The sequence below is a fragment of the Charadrius vociferus genome, unplaced genomic scaffold, assembly GCF_000708025.1.
Source record: "Charadrius vociferus isolate BGI_N301 unplaced genomic scaffold, ASM70802v2 scaffold345, whole genome shotgun sequence".
Lineage (NCBI taxonomy): Eukaryota > Metazoa > Chordata > Aves > Charadriiformes > Charadriidae > Charadrius > Charadrius vociferus.
The window spans coordinates 339027-359919 of record NW_009648340.1 but is presented as its reverse complement, the minus strand read 5'-3'; the positions used below and the strand labels follow the sequence as shown (position 1 = coordinate 359919).

General features: G+C 36.1%; 1 protein-coding gene across 1 annotated transcript in view; it reads left to right on the top strand.

Moving 5' to 3' along the window:
* The window catches only part of CSMD1 (CUB and Sushi multiple domains 1), a 1016474-nt gene that overhangs the window by 839678 nt on the left and 155903 nt on the right, over window positions 1–20893 (top strand). Inside the window, exons 40-41 of the mRNA XM_009885090.1 lie at window positions 6842–6946; window positions 18153–18271. Coding sequence (XP_009883392.1) covers window positions 6842–6946; window positions 18153–18271 — 224 coding nt within the window. The remainder of the gene's footprint in view (window positions 1–6841; window positions 6947–18152; window positions 18272–20893) is intronic.

Genomic DNA, 20893 nt, shown 5'->3' with positions numbered 1-20893 from the left:
GAAGGAGACTCCACAACCTCCCTGGGCAGCCTGTGCCAGTGCTCTGTCACCCTAACTGTAAAGAAGTTGTTCCGTGTGTTGGAACGGAACTTCCTATGTTCCAACTTGTGCCCATTGCCCCTCGTCCTGTCACTGGGAACCACCAAAAAGAGTCTGGCTCCATCCTCCTTCAACCTACCCTTTAGATATTTATAAGTAATAATAAGGTCTCCTCAGCCTTCTCTTCTCCAGGCTAAAGAGTCCCAGCTCCCTCAGCCTTTCCTTATAAGGGAGATGCTCCAATCCCTCAGTCATCTTGGTTGCCCTTCTCTGGACTCGCTCCAGCAGTTCCCTGTCCCTCTTGAACTGAGGAGCCCAAAACTGGACACAGTATTCCAGTTGTGGCCTCACCAGTGCCAAGTAGAGGGGGAGAATGACCTTCCTCGCCCTACTGGTCACACTCTTCCCTATGCAGTCCAGGATTCCATTGGCCTTTTTGGCAACAAGGGCACATTGCTGGCTCATGGACAATTTACTGTCTACCAGGACCCCCAGATCCTTCCCCCCCGCTTCCTCTTTTGTCACCCAGTTTTTATTGCTGAGCACAACTTCATACATGGGATATCCCTTTGGTCAGTTCGGGTTGGCTGTCCCAGCTGTGTTGCCTCCAAACTTCTTACCTGCCCCCAGTCTACTCACTGGTGGGACAATGTGAGAAACAGAGACAACCTTGACTTTGTGTAAGCACTACTCAGCAATACCTAAAACATTCCTGTGTTATCAACACTGTTCTGTTCACAAATCCAAAACGCTTCACAATGCTAGCTACTGTGAAGAAATGTAACTCTGTTCCAGCCAGACCCAGTACAAAAGTCTATAACATTTTATATTAAATGCTAGTAACTATGCTGTATATTAAATTGACAATAAGGAAGGAAGAAAGGAATTACGAAACGTAATCAGCTTTTGACAGGTGAAATACGTGTCAAATATATTGAACCCATTGGATAAAGAACTGATGAAATGATCCATTTAACAATATCCCATTTAACAATACTCAAGACTCAAAACACTTTCTTATTCTATACTAAAGTATATGATCTTACTATAGCTTAAAAACCTTCCTAATTTCCAGGTAAACTGAAAAAGACAATTTTTTGTATTAGCAATATTTCACTGCAGATAGACTAACACAGTGTTATTGTGGATCTGTCTCTTTTGTATAATGAATATCAGACAAAATTAAGAATTATTTACTGTATGGGAAAGGTCTAGTGAAGAATATTTAAACATGACATGAAATCTGCTGTTCTCAAAACTGAACCAGTAATGTGACATTGAAACTGAATTCCAGGCGTATTTTCATTGGGGGTAAAATTCAGAAGGTATAATTTCTCTCTTACAAAAATCTTGTACGATACCATTGTCTTCTGATTTAATCTCTGTGAATTCATCTGTCTTCTGAATACTCATTGAAGATGCACAGATGTACAACTAATTATGAAGAACTTATTAACCTGTGCTGCTAAACTACGTCACAGAGTTGATTTGGAAAGGTGAATTCACTGTAGTCTGTTTCTTCAGGAAGTTTTTGCACAGATAGGTACCTATACTTTTCCCTTGTGTCAGGGCACCGTGGGGGTCGGCAGCTCCCTGGGGTTGGGGTGCCAGGAGAGATGGGGGCCCATCCCACCACCCCAGCCAGGAGCAGGGCAGCCAGGGGACACGGGGGCAACCCCAGTCTCAGGCATCAGGTGTCTCTCTAGGGACCGGGACAGGCTGAGGCTGGGCTGTGGGGTGGGCCCATGGCTGGGCAGAGCAGGGCTGTGAGGAGCTGGAGACTGGTCCTGCTGTGGGGGCAGGAGCTGTTGGCCCCTGGGGAGGCTGGGCTGTGGGCAGGGTGGGGGCAGGGCCAGTATGGGCTGTCTGCTCGAGCAGTCTGGGCCCTTACATATTGTCTTGTCCTTTTTGAATTAATCCTGTGGGTCATCTTTTATCAGTGAATGGCAGAAAAATCATGCCATTTGTCTTCTTTTTATGCTACAGTAATGCCTGTGATGTGAGGGTGCTATTTTAGGGGAAAGTGATAGGGGCTTCATAAACAAAGACATAACAAAAATCCTGAGACCATGTGTTAACAGGCATAAAGATACCTTGTGCTACTGTCTTCTTGGTGGCCGAACACATGGATTTTTGTAGAGCCATCTTGAAAAGAATAGGACTGCTGTGGATAGGACTGATGTGTTGAGTGCCAAGGGGGATTCTCTCTGAGCATGCTCTTGTGGCATGTGACAGAGTAGTGAACCACTTAGTTTCCTGTGCCTAATATTGACAGATGATACCTTTTGCCAAGCCAATTCTTTTTAAGACCAAGTTTTCCAGACAACACTAGACAGTGTTGAAAAACATTCAGAGTAATTGGAAAATTACAAATTATTTTTTCCCTCAGTGATACTGGTTCATCAAAGTAGTGTTCATGGCTCATGAGGAAATAAAAATAGCATTGTCTTTAAAAGACAACCATCAAAATAATTTCTCAGTCTTTTACAACAGTTGCTGTCCCATTTGGAGAATATATATAGGTATAGCAGATTTTTGATTAATGAATGAAGCTTATTTGCCTTACTAAATGCTTGAATGACACACGTTCCTTAATGAGACACAGAGTTAATTCTTTTCATTTTATTACTGATCAATTTTACAATGAGTAGACATGTTTCCAAGTTTACATAATAAAGTTATACCTGGAAAATTTTAATAAAATTAAGGGGCTGTTTGCACGGATGTACTCTTAATTCTCAATTGGTAAGGTCACAGTTTTTACAAACAGGATAGAATTTTACTTGGTATATTCAAAAGTAAAAAAAAAAAAGAACAAAGAAAAGACATAACTGGAATTGATTTTTCTCCTGCAGAGGAACTATACTTCATTTTTCATTTGGAAAAGTGATTTAAGTTCCTTGTTTTTCAGTAGCCATCCTGCTTTCAAAAAGGAGGTGAATTTATTTTAAAATATGGTGTTAAAGAAAAAAAGAGTTTCATTGAATGATAACCAGCTTATATGCATATTAAGGTTACCAAGTGTCTGATCTTCTATGCTTGTCCTTAACAGCTGGAGACTCATATTTTCCACTTCCTCAATCCAATATGGGCATCTTCCTTTCAAGAATGTTTTTCTCTTTTAAAGCCTGCTTTTATTATAAGACTATAAAATTGTCAACTGAATTTAGAGATACTCTGTTCTTATAGCTCAGTAATAGCAGTTCCTACGTGAAACCTGTCCGTTAAACCAAAAGTGCAGAAAGACTTGGATAACTGTCAGGCATCCCATGATTATTTGTAAATATGGTGTGCTGCCAATTGTGTCACAGAATGGAATTATGAGAGTGAGAATTCCTTGGATGAAAGGACAGAAAGGCTTTAATCAATATACCAAAATGAAGTCTGTCCTGGACTCCTAACTGAAGGTAATAGACATAGTAGCTGAGTGAGAGGATATTCTTGACAAACACATTGCTTTTTCCTGAGAGTATTAAGTCTGAACTTAAGTGAGAGATGATTTTACTTTATACACAGAAATGAACAAAAAAGTAGAAACAAGGCAAAAACCAGCAGTGTTTTAGAATTGCTAGTTTGGGACTGATGACCATGGTATATTTAAACTGAAAAAAATGAGACTAAATATAGCTACAGCTCCATCTAAAATTGGAGATGCAGGTAACACCTGACATTCTTTTACATATGTATATGTACTTTAATATGTGTATATATGTGTATAGATATATTCAGAGAGAGTATACAAATAAAGTAGTCACTGAGCTTGACATCTGGAGAATATAATCTTATGATGCTAGGTAAATTTAGAGAGAAATTAGGTAATGTTTGTGCTAATCCCAAAAATGCCTAAAATGACCATTTATCTCCATTCTTGGTCTAGAAATTTCTTGGATACTTAGACAACCTTTCACACATGCAGTGTAGTGTTCACCTCTGGAATGAGATACATTGCTCTTGTTTGTCATTGCTAAAATTTGAAAGGGATAGTGGACAGAATTTTCTATAGAAATATCATAATTAAACATTAAGTACAAAACTTGTCCTCATTCCCTTGTAAGCCTTTAGGGAGGCAAACACACAGTTACTGACTCCTAGGAGAGTTCCCTTTTATCCAGATTACCAATTCTCAATCAAGAGGTTAAGAAGTCAATCAGCCTCCAGTATCCTAACATGATATCCATCTATATGAGTTTTAGATGTCTACCGTGGAGATCTCTACACCTAAGCTATTATTAATGAAATCTGTACCTGCCCTTTAAGTACTGTTTCTCCCTATTGACAATAAAAGAAGTCCAAAATAACTAGGACACTGTGGACACTACATATGTTCATCACACTAAAATGTATTTTCCGTACTTCATATACCCAATCCCAGAAGAAGCAGATGTTGGCCAGTGATCAATAAAATTTCAGTTAGATCATAGAATCATAGAACAGCCCAGATGATCAAAAGATCATCTAGTCCAACCTTTTGTGGGAAAGGGAGACTAGATGAAATTGTCCAGCACTTTGTCCAATTGCATCTTGAAAACCTCCAGTGATGCAGACTCTACCACATCCCCGAGGGGAGGTTGTTCCAGTGATTGGTTGTTCTCACTGTAAAAAATATCTTTCTAATGTTGAGATGAAACCTCTCCCAGTGCAACTTGAACATGTTGCCCCTTGTCTTCTCTGTGTGGCTCCCTGTGAAGAGAAAGCCTGTGTCCTCTTTGTGGCTGCTCTTTAAGTACTGGAATACTGTGATGAGCTCGCCCTCTGAGCCTTCTGTCCTCCAGGGAGAAAAGACCTAACTCCTTCATCCTTTCCAAATAGGGCAGGTTCTTCAGCCCTTTGATCATTTTTATGGCCCTCCTTTGGACCCTCTCCAGTCTGTCTGTGTTTTTCTTGGATTGTGGGGACCAGAGCTTGGACACAGTACTTCAGATGCAACCTGGCAAGTGTTGAGTAGAATGGGATGATCACGTCTTTATCTGTGGTAGAAATGCCCCTCTGGATGCAGCCCAGGAACCTATTTGCCTTCATTGCTGCAGCAGCACACTGCTGGCTCATGTTCAGGACCCCCAGGTCCCTTTCAGCAAGGCTGCTCCACATCCACACAGAATGTAGCCTGTACTGGGCTCATTGATTATTCCAACTCAGGTGCAGGACTTTGCACTTGTCTTTGTTAAATTTTATACTGTTCTTCCTTGTCTACTCCTTCAGCCTGTCCAGGTCTCTTTGTAAGATGGCTGACATTTCAACCTCACCACCCAGTTTAGTGTCATCAGCGAACTTGGTGATGGTGCTTTCAGTCCCATCATCCAGTTCATTTATGAAGATGTCAAAAAAGTGTGGGGATCAGTATTGATCCCTAGGGGACCCCAATTGTGACAGTCTGCCAGCCTGAACTATGCAGTTGAATGTGGCAATTATGAGAATCATTTATTTCTCACAGTACAATAGGATATAATTTCTCATCTTATCGAATATCACCCTCTAACGAAGTAAAAGACTGGTGTTAAATGTTAGCAGATCTTACAAAGGAACAGAGCTGCCAGAAGAGCAATTTTCTTCAATGAAGAGTATAATCATTCTGAGTCAGCATCCTCATTCTTAGAGAACAGACACCTTAAACATCCTTAAATATATTTCAAATTCCATATGGATTCTGTGAAAAGTCCTTCCTCCAGGAAGATATTTCACTGTTTTCTCTATTCCACAGTAAGTGTTGTGCGATGTGAGTGCTCTGTACTGTCTGTGCATTTCCATACTTGGAGCTTCCACGTCAGACAGTAAAACCTTCCTTAAAAGCCAACTTGTCATCTTTTAGCTCCTCACCATGTACATCAAGATTTTGCTTAATACAGTTTTAGAGTTAAAAGTATTTACCGTTTCCTAGTTTAGACTGTAGACTTATGAAGATAATTCTTTCCAGCATTTCTTTTTAAGCCTGAGTTTCAAGCTCATACCTAGGCTGCTCACAGTTACTATAGAAACAGCAAATGCCCCACAGGAAATGAAAATATTTCTTATGCAACCACTGTTGAAGTTTGTTAGCTACTTGATACTGTCTTTGAGGGTAATCATAGAAAATGATGTAATTTTTAGCCTCAGCTTTACACTGTAGAATACGAGTTACATAGTAGTGATGTGGTAACAAAGAAATGCGTCACACTAATCAATGCTACTAGCAAAGAGTGTGTCCAGGGTTAGTGATAAGCTTGTGTAGTGCACACTGAAATCAGTGGCACACAATTTTATTATAATCATTTGAATTACGTAAAGCTAGTATGTCTCTTTTTTTTTTCTTTTTTTTTTTTTTTTTAATGTGTTGCACCTGCTTCTTCATATCCGGTCATACCCTCAGAATTAGGATAAGTGGTTGAAATATTACTGTGGGGAGAGAGTGTGGGGTGGAAAGAGAGAAAAAAATCTGGACTGCTGTGTTCTGTACTGCACGTTTTTTGTACATGTGAAAAGAAGTCAAATGGCAGTTGAGCTTGTTCTCATAATTGAATCCTTTACTTATGTGATCTTTTTCTGTTTACGCCTCTTTTTTCTATCCAAGTCAATAAAGTTTCATCTGAACATGACGGGATCTTGTTTGATTATACTTACATTGCTTCTTAGTATCATGACTTGTAATCAAAATTTTCTTGCAGCATCAGGAGAAAATAAGGCAGAACACAGCAGAATGTTTGAAATTTCTATGCACATAACGAGAAGAAAATGAGCCTGTCTGATTCAGTCCTGGTTGTGTCTTTTCAATATAAAACTCTGATAGATCAGCATGCTACAGTTTATTCCATAACTTTTATTTTTCTAGGTACAACTGTGCCAGCACTGTTGAATAGCACCTCCAATCAGCTTTACCTGCATTTTCATTCTGACATTAGTGTGGCAGCAGCTGGTTTTCACCTGGAATACAAAAGTAAGACTGCTTGCTTGTTTTTTGAAAATTTCTCAGGAAAAAGCTATATGTGGAAAGAGAAAGAGAGAATTTATATTGTTCTGTGGGTTTTTTGTTTTTGTTTTTGTTTTTGTTTTTTCTTCCCTGACTACCACAGTCTACTCGGCATGAACCTGATATGAGTGATATCTATTAAACTGAAATTTTAAATGAAGTATAATTTGAAATTGCTGAAAACCAGCTTTGACAAATTAGCAGGATATAACAAATACACCTGGCAATTCAGAACAATATTTTTAAAGTGTGTGGTTTAATTGATGTTGTGGGTTCTTTTTCGACTTATTTCAGCTTAGTTTTGAAATTTAGATAACAAAAAAAGGTAATAGTTTCACTGCTTGGAAATAGATAACAATTTTCTTTTCTTTTTCTTTTCATACATGCATATATTTATTCCTTGCTGTTCTTTACTTTCCTTCAAATTCTTTTCCCTCAGCAAATTGCTGTAATTGCAAGAAAAAACCATTAAAATCCCAGAGCTACAAGAAAACACTACAGTTATCTTTGTAAATCACTGGTGGTATGAGCAGAATAACCTAAGAAGTTTAATGGGAAATTCTGCTACATATCAACTTTTTATATGTTTTGTGAGCAGCTTAATTCTAAAATACAGAGGTTTGGTGTTATAAACATTAACGGATTATCTCACATAATCATATTTAATTCAAACATGCATGTTTGTATTATTACCTTTCTCAAAAACTAAATACTATAGAATAATAGTAATTTCAGCACATGTGCTTGTGTATCATTGCTTTTAACTGGAAATAATAATTACTAATAATATTCTAGTCTTTAAAAAAATAATGTGATGACGAGTTAGCAGTCTGATGAATGCTTTGATGAAGGTCACAAAATAAATCCTCTTTAATTTTCGAATATGAACATGCTCTATTTTCTTACTAAGGGCATTCAAGAATTTTCTTAAAAATGGAGTTCATTTTTATATATTTTATATATAAAATATAAATAAGTACAGAATTTTGGGAGACTAGATTTTCAGCTCATAACAAATATTTTAAACTAAACATATTCCACAAGATAATCTTATGTTTTAATTTAGTTTCCTGTTTATTTCAAGCATTTATATGCAAGCATGTTGTAGGTTTTTTGAATACAATCATTCTAACAGTAATGCAGAATAAGAATATGACTATTATTTCTGCAGGATTTTTTTTAGAATCTACTGTTTTGCCAAAGTTCTCTTTTTTTTGTCTGGGCAGTCCTCCTCCCCAGTCGATCAGCCTTTTTTCCTCCCCAGGCCTTTCCCCTTAACCTGCAGTGAAAGTATAATTCCATATGAAATTGAAAGAAGTACAAATTTGTTCTAGAAAGTTGCTGTACAAGGAACGTTTTGAAGTTCAATTTTTGTCTTTTACTGTATCAGTTCTATTATCCCTGTGACTCCTGAAAAAAAATGTGTTCTGTTAACAAGTAAAAAGTGTTTGGGAGCATGCAAGGTCACTTGGATTTATGCTTTTGTTTGTCTCCTAATTGCCAGTCCCACGACTGTGCTCTGTTAAAGCATCTATTGACTTCAGTGGTTCCAATATTTCAATGCCAGGGTTTTTCAGAAGTGCAACTCAGTACAGGTCAAGGTAGCAACATTCAGCATTCAGAGTTTAGTTAATTATTCTGTTGATAGTCTGGCAGGAAAGAATAACTTCCTTTCTTACATGGCTGTACGGTCTCTGCAGAGTTAGCAGGGGTACAGTACATCCCTGTGTGTCTCTGAATACAGAAACTAAGCAAATCCCCACAGCAAGATTTTACTGTTTTATATTGAGCAATCGCCTTTTTAGATCAAGAAAGAAGCAGAGAAGGAAATACTTTTCCGTGTGACAAGATGCAGATATCCCTAGTGTTTGATTATGAATTCTGAAGCCTGTGATCTTTTGGCTACCTACTGTTTGAAGCAGCATCGGAAAAATAAATACCTTTGGTTCAGAAGTCAATCTAAAATTTGGAATAAAAATGTTCTTTTGCTGAGGGGTTGTCTTACTAAAGCAAACACAAAAATGTTTGATGTCTGGGAAAAAAACATTCAACAAGAAATGCTATGTTAGAACATCAGGTACTTTTGATAAAAGCAGAGGAAAAGGAGGGCTAGATTCATAGTCTTTCTAAATAAAATGCTTTGCAGCTGTAACATTCAGCTATAGTATAAGAGGCCTTAGTTCAATTCTTTCATCTTGCAGAAATTTGAATGTCTGAAGAGTCGTAGTGGGGGTCCTCAATATCTACTTTTAAGGCTGTTCTGCTTAATAAGACTAACTCAGCACCTGTAACAGGATTTTTATCTGCATTCTAATTACCAAGAAAAATGGCTAATCAGTCAAGTTCAGCTTATATTTAAACACCTTACAAAAAGTAGTGGAGTGCTAAGATCAGATGTATAAAGAATACATCACTGTTGTGAGGACAGAGACCTATGTTTAATGTGTTCACTTAGATGACAGAGCTGGACTTGGATGTATGTAGGATGTAAACAATTGGTCATGATACTTAAGCAGGTGTGTGGTTTTTAGTTCTTGTTCAAATACATTTTTTAAAAGTTTATAGAATGGAATTATAGAAGACAGGTTAAAAGTTTGTCCCCTTTGCTGAAATTCTCTGTATACCTTCATGATAAGGATATTCCTTTGCGTAGCAGCAATGCTTCTCCAGTCATTGATTCTGCTCTTTACTGTAGCTCTTTTATTTTATTTAGTCACAGCAAAAGGAAATTCAGTGACTTATGGGAAAAAAAGAAAAGCATTTCAAAGATGAATGACAGATTTCCATAAAGTTTTATACGACATCCCTTTCATTTCCTAATCAGAAAGCAAGCTGAGGGGACACACAGGTTAGAGAGAGGAAGACAGAGCAAAAAATTTCCAGGGAATATTGTCAATGAGTGAGAGCTAGTATCAGTATAGATTAATTTAAAATAACCAACAGAATTATGCCAGTTTATATGAGCTGAAAAACTGTCTCTTAGTTTTGTAAAAGAAAAGAAAAAGAAATAATAATAAATGACAATAATATAATCCTGCAAGCAAATCAGAATTAGTATGTATTTATATATTTTAAAAATCTCCAGCATAGCACTTCAGCAATGTAGATGCAGAGGATTAGTTATTTGATGGTGTTTACCTATGGATAGACAGAAAGTTCAAAGAGAGAAAAGACTCCAAAAAAAAAATTTTAGCTAGTCCTCAGAGAACTAAAAATGGTAGGCACACTTCTATGTCATTTTCCACTAGATAATTTTGTTCTTTTTTGAAGTATTTTGTTATAGAAATTTGGTGGGTCTTCTGTGACCCTGATTAAAATTTAATAATGTTTTTATTGGAAGTATTTAATTTATAGCTATGCTTATTTTAGTATTTGAGTAGTGCTTTTATGAATCCAAATAAACTTCTATATAGTTCCTTCTCTTTCATGGAAGGGGAATGGCTTTGTTTATTAAATTGTTTTCCTGAGCAATCAATTGCTGTCTGTCAAAACTAACAATAAAAACAGTTGTTCTGAATTTTCATTCTATTTCAGTGAAATCCACAGAGATCATGACTTAATTTTATTTACTAGAACAATAAACCAAAATACTAAGCTTCATAGCTACAGACATCCTTCATGGTATACAGTCTTAGAGTTTTTTCTCCTGCTACATGTACATTATTCCCAGTTAGCATTAATTGAAATTATATGTATGCATCAGAGGACACTGGATCCTTTAATATGGTTTTAGATGTAAGTATTTTGGAAGAGAAAAAGCTATCTGTCTTTGACACTGAGAAAGCTGTAATGTTTTTCACAAGGCACAAATTTTGCAAATCCTCTTTTCACATTGCACATCTCTGTTGGGTTTTTTTATATTTTCTTTTAGTTTGGGAAGCAGGCTTAGTGCTTAATCTTAAAACATTTCAAGAAAATTAAAGTAAATGACCTTCATTTTAAATCTTTTGAGGATGAACAGAAAATATTGCAGGAACAGAAAGTGCAATTAGAGTTGCTGTGTATTAATTGTTCTTTGATTAACAAGAATCATAAATTATTAGAACTAAAACCCTTCCTGTGCAAATGCCCAGTAGGTAAGAGAGTGTTAGTCCTGGAACAGTGAAGGGATAGCCTTACACTGTAATATAATTTCTTCACTACAATTTCTTCACCTTTAGGAATTACAGTGAAGACAATTAGCTTTCCAACTATAGGTATTACCGGAAAAATGCCAATTTGCGATAAGAAGCTGTTGATCACATCAAGTCCAATTAACTTCAGATCTTTCATCAGCAGGCTACAACAGGAGTAGCAGAGACAAAGTGGACCTAATAGTGTTTCATCTTATCTTCTGCACATATTTCACATTAGAGTAGGAGGTAAAACTGCTCTATACTAGCCATTCCAGAATCTTGCAGACCCCCACTGTTGTTAAACGAAAAAACTCTTCATAACAACAGTAGGAAATGAGGATTACTTGGGAACGCTCCCTTCATCCCAGAAGGAATTCCAAGAAGCAAGGAGCAACAGACGAGAGTGTCCGTAAATCACTACTAAATTATTTATCCATAATAGAAATTATTTCTCTATAATAGAAACTGTACATCACCTGAGTATATTAGAATAAATAGATAGGAGTTTCTACTTAAAAGATATTTTCACCAGTGTAAATGTTATAAGCATGCCTGGTTTTAAATCAGTATGTTAGGGAAAATAGCTCTATTTCAATAAAATAGTTTGCTATAATTTGATCACATATTACATTCCACACTGTATATTGCTGTTTTAGAGTAACTTTATAGAACTTCATAAATATTTTATAAAAGCTTCACCCACTGATGACAGCTTATTTTGATCCCAGATATTTCAAGATAATTTGAATAATTGAATACATATTATTTTATTACTTGAAACTTTGTCTTCCTTTTAGAAATGTGTCTTTCTCTTGCCCTTTCTATATGTGTGTTCTTTCTATGTATGTCTTTATTTTCACGGGAAGACTCAGGGGAATCTTCTCCTGCAAACCTAAGTTCAAGTCTAACCTAGGCTGTGCATGTTCCCCTTGTAGCCTTCAAAACCACACAAGTCTTCTGGTGAATAACAATAATTTTGTCATTTACTTTAGAATGTTTTTGTGTTAGGTATCAAGAATGTAAGTATGAGTCAGTTGTCCAAGTTGAGTGGTCATACTCAATTTGTACACTATGATAAAATTGATGACTTAGATGGGTTTTTTCCTTTGTTTCTTTGGGGATTTTTGTTTGTTTGTTTGTTTGTTTTTAAGTCAGGTATACAAACTCACTCAAAAGAAATAATTGGTCAATGCCTTAGAAAAATTTCATTCTGGTCACAAAATAATTGTAAGTGTTGTTGAAAGCCACTATGTGGCTTAGTTTCTCATTATTTCAGAATGGTTGTAGGTGTTAAACTGGTTTCAGTAACCTATGATGAGAAATAAAGCAGTAAAAATATTCAATAGGTAACTGTGGAAAAGACAGGAATTAATAATTTAAACTAATCCTTCATATGCATGGATCTTTGTCCCCCAAACTGTGGTAGAATAAATAACATAATTATTTTCGCAGCCACCAGGAAGTCCAATCAAAATGTGCTTTGTTGCATTTCTGATATGTACAACAGTAGGAAGAATAAATAGTCCTGCTATTTGATTGAATTCCTTTTAATCTTAATGAACAAAGGAAACAACTGTACGAACAGTATGGTTTAGAAATGTGCCTGTTCAATTCAATTGCATTTGTGGGCACTAATGTTTCAAGCTTGGCCTTAAAATCTCATTTATTAATTCAGTAGTAGTTTCGATATTTTCTTTAATATACAAACAAATTTTTTAAAAAGTCTGGAAATAATGTTTGCTCATACAGCATGCTGCTTGAACTTCTCAGCTGAAGTCAGTTTGGTTTAGTAAGAACAGAATCTGTGATGAATATAGACATGTAGGTTTAGGCAACAAATATCTATAAGTATATGTGTTAATATATCCAAATGTAGTCATTAGAATTAAAATATTTCAGTAAAAATCCTGGTTTATGCAATCAATATTTTAATAGTGTCATCTAGCCTTATTACCTTGAATTAGGATGTGTGGCACAATTCAGCATTATTCTTTTTGTAAGCTTTTGTTTTACCACTATACTAAGATAATGTAATATGTGTGAGAACATAAGCTTACTTTTAATTACTGTCTCCTTTTCTGAATCTTCTCTACTGCATGTTTTCAAGTGCTAAAGGTTCTCAGGAGCTGAAATAATGGATTCACTGGTAAGGAGACTAGAGAACAATTGTTATCTTTTGTCGTACTTCTCTATCATAAAGATCTCTAGTAAATTCAAAGATAAAATCAGACTAGCAGAGAAGAAAATGTGTTCTAAGTAGCATACTGTTTTTTGTAGGTCGAGATTAAGACTTTTCATGCAATTCGATCTTTAATGTGGCTCTTCAGTGCAGCAGTCTTTTCTTTTTCCCTGTATTAAAGCAGGTGTGAATCATAAATGTGCCATTTTTAATTTAGCAGGTCCTGATCCTATCAGTATATCTATACAACTTACTAGATGTTGACATGAATCTGACCCCTCCTGCAGTAATTCATTGAAATAAAAGCATTTTCTAGGCTGGTGTCTGAAGCACATCATTTTGGAAGGGACAGCTTGTGTTTTGATATACACCATCACCAAAATGGAAAGAACTATTCACTCCAGCTTGACGTTTGTAAAATAATAAAGAACAATACGTTTCAGTTAGCCACATAGGGGTGGAAAGGAGGAATTCAAAAGACAAATCCTGATGACTTTTGGTCAAGCTGTCAAGAAATTCTCGTGCTGTTCAGTTTGCAGCTTTCTGAAATGGACACTAATGGGCATTCACATTGTCAGATATGCCAGCAAGGATTTTCTTTCTGCCAGCAATGGCAGTGATGTTTGGACAGAATTTGAAGTAATTGTAGGCATGTATATAATTACAGAAGTGAGGCATATTTGTCTTATGCCACAGCGGAGCCAAGAAAGTATTTAGCAGGCAGTAAGTGGAAGAAGGTCAGGGAGAGGGTTATCGTTCTTGACATTGATGTGTTCTCTCTTGTACTGCATAGCAGAAGCTGAGCTCTGAAGAGCATGCACTAAGCAATCCCTGTCCTTTTTTGATTGCTTGGACTTGACATTTAACATGTTTTCCCTTTATTACTGACTGTTCACATACAATCTAGTTTAATATATTTCAGAGTCTTTGAATATTTAAGTTCCCTAGTTTGTCCCCAGATACCAGAATTTGTTTGCTTTCTCTCAAGCGTTCTTTAGATTTTTGGACCAGTTTTAACTAAACGAGTTATCTAATTAAACCAGGCTAGTATTATGTAATGATTAGACTGATAAGGGTGAGGATTCACTACAATATTTGACTCTGTTTCCACCTTTCTCTTTGCTTTTGGGGAGGTAGTATTGCTTCTTAATGGCAGGTATATCAAATAAAATCAAATATGAGTTGCATAGTGTTTTGTGATCTTTTCCTACAATATTATGTATTATAAGTTGTATCATCAGAACAACGAAATAGTATATATAAAGCATTATACGAAGTATAAGCAGCTAGCAGAAAGAAAAACTTTTTACCAGGTTATTAGAATCTGTTAAAGATAAAATACATAGTGTAATACCGTATCTAACAGTTGCACAGAAAATTACTTTGAAAATTTTCTTTTGATCATAGTCTACTTAAATTCTGTATGCTATTTAGCTAATGATAGAAAGAACTATGTTACAAGCACATTATTAATATTGCTATGAAGTCACTGTTATAAAACTTTCTGTGACTCAGAAAAATCTGCAAAAGTTACTTTTTTCATACAGATCTAAGACTACAAGCCTGTAACTCTCAACCCACAAGAATGCTGAGTTCAACCAAAATACATATTTCCTGAAGACAGGAAGTGAACCTCAATTTTATATTAACAGAATACAGCAAGTACATTGCTATCTATACGCAATTTAGTCGCAATTTCTTTGTTAGGTGCTTATTTAATAATGATGAGTTTGGAGCAGATCTTTTTAAATTTTATTTTCTATTCAAGAGTGAAAAGGGTAAGGAAATGCAGAAATAAGGCTTGCTTCACTTAAATTGTGCCTGAACACTACATTCTCAAATTAGTAAACCGTAGTCTAAATACTGCAGTTTGGATTATTGAAATAAGATGTTACCCTTCACTTAATGCCAGAGCAAACAGACAGTTTGCATGGATGCAGATCACAGCTATTTAGTACCTATACTCGAAGACATTTTCCAGACATAGATATGTTTATGGTATTGTGGAATATAGAGTGGTTGACCAAAAGAATGATACTAGGAAACCACAATAAAACCAAAATCATTGGGTTTAATGGTGATACCCTCATGATTATTTGGAACATTACAGTTCCACATAACGACCACACATGAAATCCCTAGCGGCCACATGAAGTCATATAACTTCATTTGGAAGTTGATTCTATTGGTAGAACACCAAAATTTGTAAATTCTGTGGTAGAAATTGCTGAAAATCTTTAAAGTATGTTTAGATGTTTTCCTAAATTATACTTTCCAGTACACAAAGGAACTACTTCAAGGAGATCCTGTGGCTTGCAACTATTAAATAATTCTTTATGTGCTAATTAGAAAATATTTAGTTTAATAACTCTTGCACCAGTTGTTAAGAATACTGCACTTTATACCTTCATAGCTGTCACTCTGCATTAGAATGGCTTCGCATTATCACTTTTCATTCCTGAAAATAGTACAGTGTAGTAAGGGCACAGAACACAGAAAGCACGTACAGCATTATGGAACATATTTCCAGGAAAGAAAAAAAAATGTCTCAGCAATGACAATTTCAGGTGAAAGTGTAAAAGCTATTTCAAACTTCTCTGTGCTTCATTAGGAAAATATATCTACTTCAACTAAACCTTGAGCTGCAAAAAACCTGCCTAGAAGTAGGTGAAGTGGGAAACACAGAATTCTTACGTGTGTATTTAAGATTCATAAGGCATTTATATTTAAGTGATGAAAAGTAGATACATAAAGGTTTAGGGCATGAAGTTAAAACCCTATCTGTATCAAAATGTGTAAACAGTATTATCTGAAAGAAAACTGTATTCCCGCAGAAAGACTAGGGTCTCAGTGAATATCAGATATGAATTCATGATGAACCATCTGGAACAACAGACTTCAAAATGTCAAATATCAGATATCAGAGTAAAGCCAAATATCATGTAATTTCTGCACTAAACTCCCTGTCAAGTTGAACTTATTGTCACCAAAGGGGTTAGATTTCATAAGAAGACAGTGAGAGTTGTAGCATTTAGTCAGTTATTTTTTCATACAAGTGAACTGAAGGACACAATGTTGCAAAAGTATATGACCAACAAAAGATCAGTTTTCATGGTGTCACAGAAAAGATAGAATGGTAAAATTGAACAGGGATCTTATACTACAAACACTTCAGCGGACATAACTTTTTACAGGTTCTGGATGTCAGTTGGGAGCTAATACTACACGGTGCATACTAAACCTAAGCTTAGAATAATGATTCAAAATGTGCAAACCTCTCACCTAAAAAGCGAGGACGCTTGATCCCTGGGGAAGTTACTTTGGGCAACGTCTCCACCCAAAGGGAGGGCTTCTGATCACAGACCCGCTGCTCCAAGGAGCACCACTCCAAGGGGGTCTCCAGCGGGGACGCAATTATATAGCCTGATCAGATCTGAACTGTGGTCATCTGTTGGTTGCGGTCACATAGCTTTCATTGGTTGAGGGGTCTCCAAGGTAGGCTCATCGGCTGAGGTGGTCTCTAGGGCTCAGGTATCTGGGGCATGTGGCCGGGAGTTGTCTGCACGCGTCACCGGCAGCTCACGAGCTTCCCGCCAAAGGGGCTACCACACTCGTGTACTGAGCTGTTAGATCTGCCGGAAAGGGGGGCGGGGGGTGTGTTCCTGCCACACACAGCATATCACATTCAGGAAAGTATTATTTTTGTCTGATTTTTACAGAATTTTGTACTAATAAATTCTAAAGATCTGTTCTCACACATTGTGAACATAATTTCCATTCTGTTCTGGCTTCTACATATCATATCTGAATAAAACATATCAGTTACATATTTATGTTGAGTCATAACTTTAATTATTTCACAATTAAGATTATACATTTTAAATTGATTTTTGACTTCAAAGAAAGTTTTTAATTTTATAAGGGGAATGAGATTCTTTCAACAGACCATAAACTGACAAACTAATTCTGCTGTTCCTTCTGTTTGCAAAGAAAATCTTAAAAACAAAGAATTAATGAATCTAATCAGAATTTTTTCAGCGGTCTTTTTCATTTGGACCATTTTAGCTTAGATAGCAGAGATGATATTTAATTTTTACTTGTACTGACTAACAAACTCCTTGGATAAGGACACAAGGAAAAAAAAAATATATGCACTTGTCAAAAAGCAGAAGGTAATACTTCAGGCTGCCAAATTTAGGTGAATGCAGTTGAAAAATTACTAATCATGGATAGTCTTTGTAAAACTAATCTTCTGTTTGCTAGAACCTGGCTTAAAAATGGTTAAGAAGAGACTGTCCTGTCACACCTATGCAAAGATTTAAGTTTAGGTTGAGAGTACTAAATTTTAGATATCTTCTTTATAGTCAGTGGAGTTGTCTAAACATAAGGAACACCCTTGACCTTTAGCTGCTCTTCCAAAAAGCTCTACCACCTAACTTCAGTAGTTCTGCTCATTTATTGTTGAAAAGAGAGAATATGCATAAAGCGTGTTCCCTCTTTCTCTCTCCATTTTCTTCACAAGGATAAGAAAGAAGAAAATAAAGACAAAAAAAAAAAGGCCATTAAATATACTAGAATTAGCATACTGATTGAAGGCCATAAAATGGCATAGTATGTGACAGCAACATGCCACAGTAATTGTCACAGTCACAGTATATAATCTTTGTGTTTCAGTCATACCATTTGTATTCTGCAGAGCATTTCTGAAAATTTCTGTGTTTTGAACAAAATTTCAGTTTAATGTTTAAATAAACTTTTAATTAATGTTCTCTTATAAAACCCAGTGCTGTGGAAGGAATTCATTAGAGCAGAGAATATCAATGAAGAGCTGTTGTCCACTTATCTATGTTTTTTCAATCTTTGTGTTTACTTTCTTCAGCTGTAGGCCTTGCTGCCTGTCCAGAACCAGTAATTCCTAGCAATGGGATCAAATCAGGAGATAGATATATGGTGAATGATGTTTTGTCATTTCAGTGTGAGCCAGGATATACATTACAGGTATTTCTTTCTTTCTTTTTTCTTCGAATTATGCACTGTGGAATAATTGCAACAAAATGGCAATAGACCCACCCAAAACCTATTTTAATGAAGAGTCTGTAGCGTCTCCGTAGAGGTGATTTAAGTAGAGCCTACGTGAATACTCACACATTATAAAGCTTTGAATGTGCAGCATGTCTGGCCATCAGTAAATCTGGGCTGGCAATCTTGCCTTAGATAAACATACCATCAAGCACTAAAAGCCATCAAAATGGACAAGGAAATAACGGTTAAAATGTTTTCCCTAGAAAATTATTTTAGTGCTATGGTTATTGAAACTGTACTGTGTTTTTCCATTTTTGGAAGTGGTTCCTCTAGGTGAAATTTTAACCACAGCAGTAGAAATACATCATGGGATTTTGTATTCTGCTTAGAAATCGCAGATTTTAGTTTCTAAAGCAAATTTTATTCATACTAAATCTACTCTTAAAAATCTTTCAAGGAAAGAAATATTACAAATTAGTTCATGGATTGGGAATGTTCACTGTTCACACACTGTTTTAGTTTCCCAGACATGTTATTGAGCTGCTGATTGTAAATATAAATTTAAGACTGAAAGCTTTTTTCTAGGTTAATAGGCTTTTTTGGGGGGGTAATAGGTCCCACTCAAGACAATGTAAAAGCATATCACTGTATCAGAGAAAGCAAAGCATCCCAACTTCTGCTCCAGAGAAAGATAAAGTCATGGTTGCCTATCTGATGTTTGCCAATTCATTGCTCCCTCAGCATACATATGCTTATTCTTTGGTCTCGGTATTCCTTACCATTCTCCTAAAATTCAGACAGGATTCAGACTGAACCTCTTAGCTCTAGGCTGGCTGTGGGGACACCTGCACTTGAAATGTCTCTCTAGGTAATCAGCAATAGGCTTCCCTTTTCAGTCATGTATTACAGATACAGAGTCAAGTCTTTAACCTAATCCATACTCTTTACATTTAGAGCATGACTTGAAACAACCTGTATCAGAAGCATCCCATATCTACAGCAAAAGAGATTCTGTCATACAAGTGTCCTACTAATTAGAAAGCATTCAAGACTTGTGCATAATAAAGCCTGCTCTGCCCATCCTGAGCACTTGCTGCTCATTTAATGGTTCAAGGATTGCTTACAAGCCAGCTGATGGTTCATATATAAGCTACTTAAGTTTTTCTCTTTCCAGGAAAGGAAAATTTAATATTAATTTGAAAATATCTACTGGTTTAAAACCTTTAACTTTCAGACTTTATTAACTTTATTTTCTCTATTTCATCTTTCCCTTGCAGTATCCTTTGTAGGCAGCAGTAATGTCAGCAAGAAAATGGGAGATTTCATATCATATTTTTAATATACGGTTCCTTCAAAAGGACTGTCATTAAAGCCTGACTCCCAAATAGATTCTGACTTCCATTTAAAGACTGCTAATGAACCATTAAGCCTTTTCTATTTCAAACTAGCATTAAACTAAGTATATGTTGAAATGCCATATTCTGCAGATACATCTAGATTGCTATATCCAAGGCAAAGGTATGGGAACTGAAATTTGATCTTCAGTGCTATTAATTTGTTAGAATGGGGTGCTGGCGTACTTTTGGCCTAGGTGAAGTATCACAGTTCAGTAATTATCACAAGCCAGAGACTAGTCCTGATAGGCAGTTTGAATCATGACACTTGGGTTTGGAGGTGAATTCAGAAGAAAAAAATTCAGGAGGTAAATATACAAAGGAATGTGCATTTGGCTACCAGGTTAGAAAACAAGTACAAGTACTTCCACTAGTGCAGAGGTGGCTTATATGTTCTTGTAGTCCTTTTTTTGTATGCATTGAACTAAATTTATTATTATTAATCCCAAGACTGAGGACATGCCAAATCTATCTGGAAGTCAGCCTATAATAAACTTTGTTACACAACAATAAATGTAAAGTTATTTTAAGAGTTGTTGGATTAAATCAAAGGTAATCTATTTTTTGCTTCTTTGAGAAAGATTCCTATTTTGAATATTTGTAGAAAATCTGTGTGGAATTCTTAATGTATTTTGATTCAGTTCCACCCTGTGGTGAAAGGATCAGGATCTGATGGTGATGCTAGTAGGGCTGTCATATAATTACTGTTCATGTAATTGCCCATAGGTGCTTAGCACCTCATTGCTGTGATATGGGCGACTGGTTCTGAGCCATTAAATCTCAAATATGTATGGACGCACATCTGATGGTTGGGTAAGCTCATACCAGTGATCTGATAGAAAAAAGTGAAACACCCTATACTAGCTGTTTCCTCCGGAAATGAAATATCATGTAATCCAATTCATTACATCTAAAAGCCAGCTGTCTAATCTGAATTGGCTATTTAGGCTTTCATTGTGACACTAAAGATAAACAGCCACACACCTCCAAGTGTGTGGTGTGTTAATGCTAAACTTTAATGTACTGTGTATATCACTATCACAAAACCACACAATGTCTTTTGTCCTGGATACAGGTCTTTTCATACTAAGATTTTGTGTTAGGACAGGTACCTTACTCTGAAAGTATCATTTTTCTTCACTGATTAGGATATCAAAAGGTTAACATGAGCATCAAACTTTAAACTGCTTAGGTTTGGTGGGGT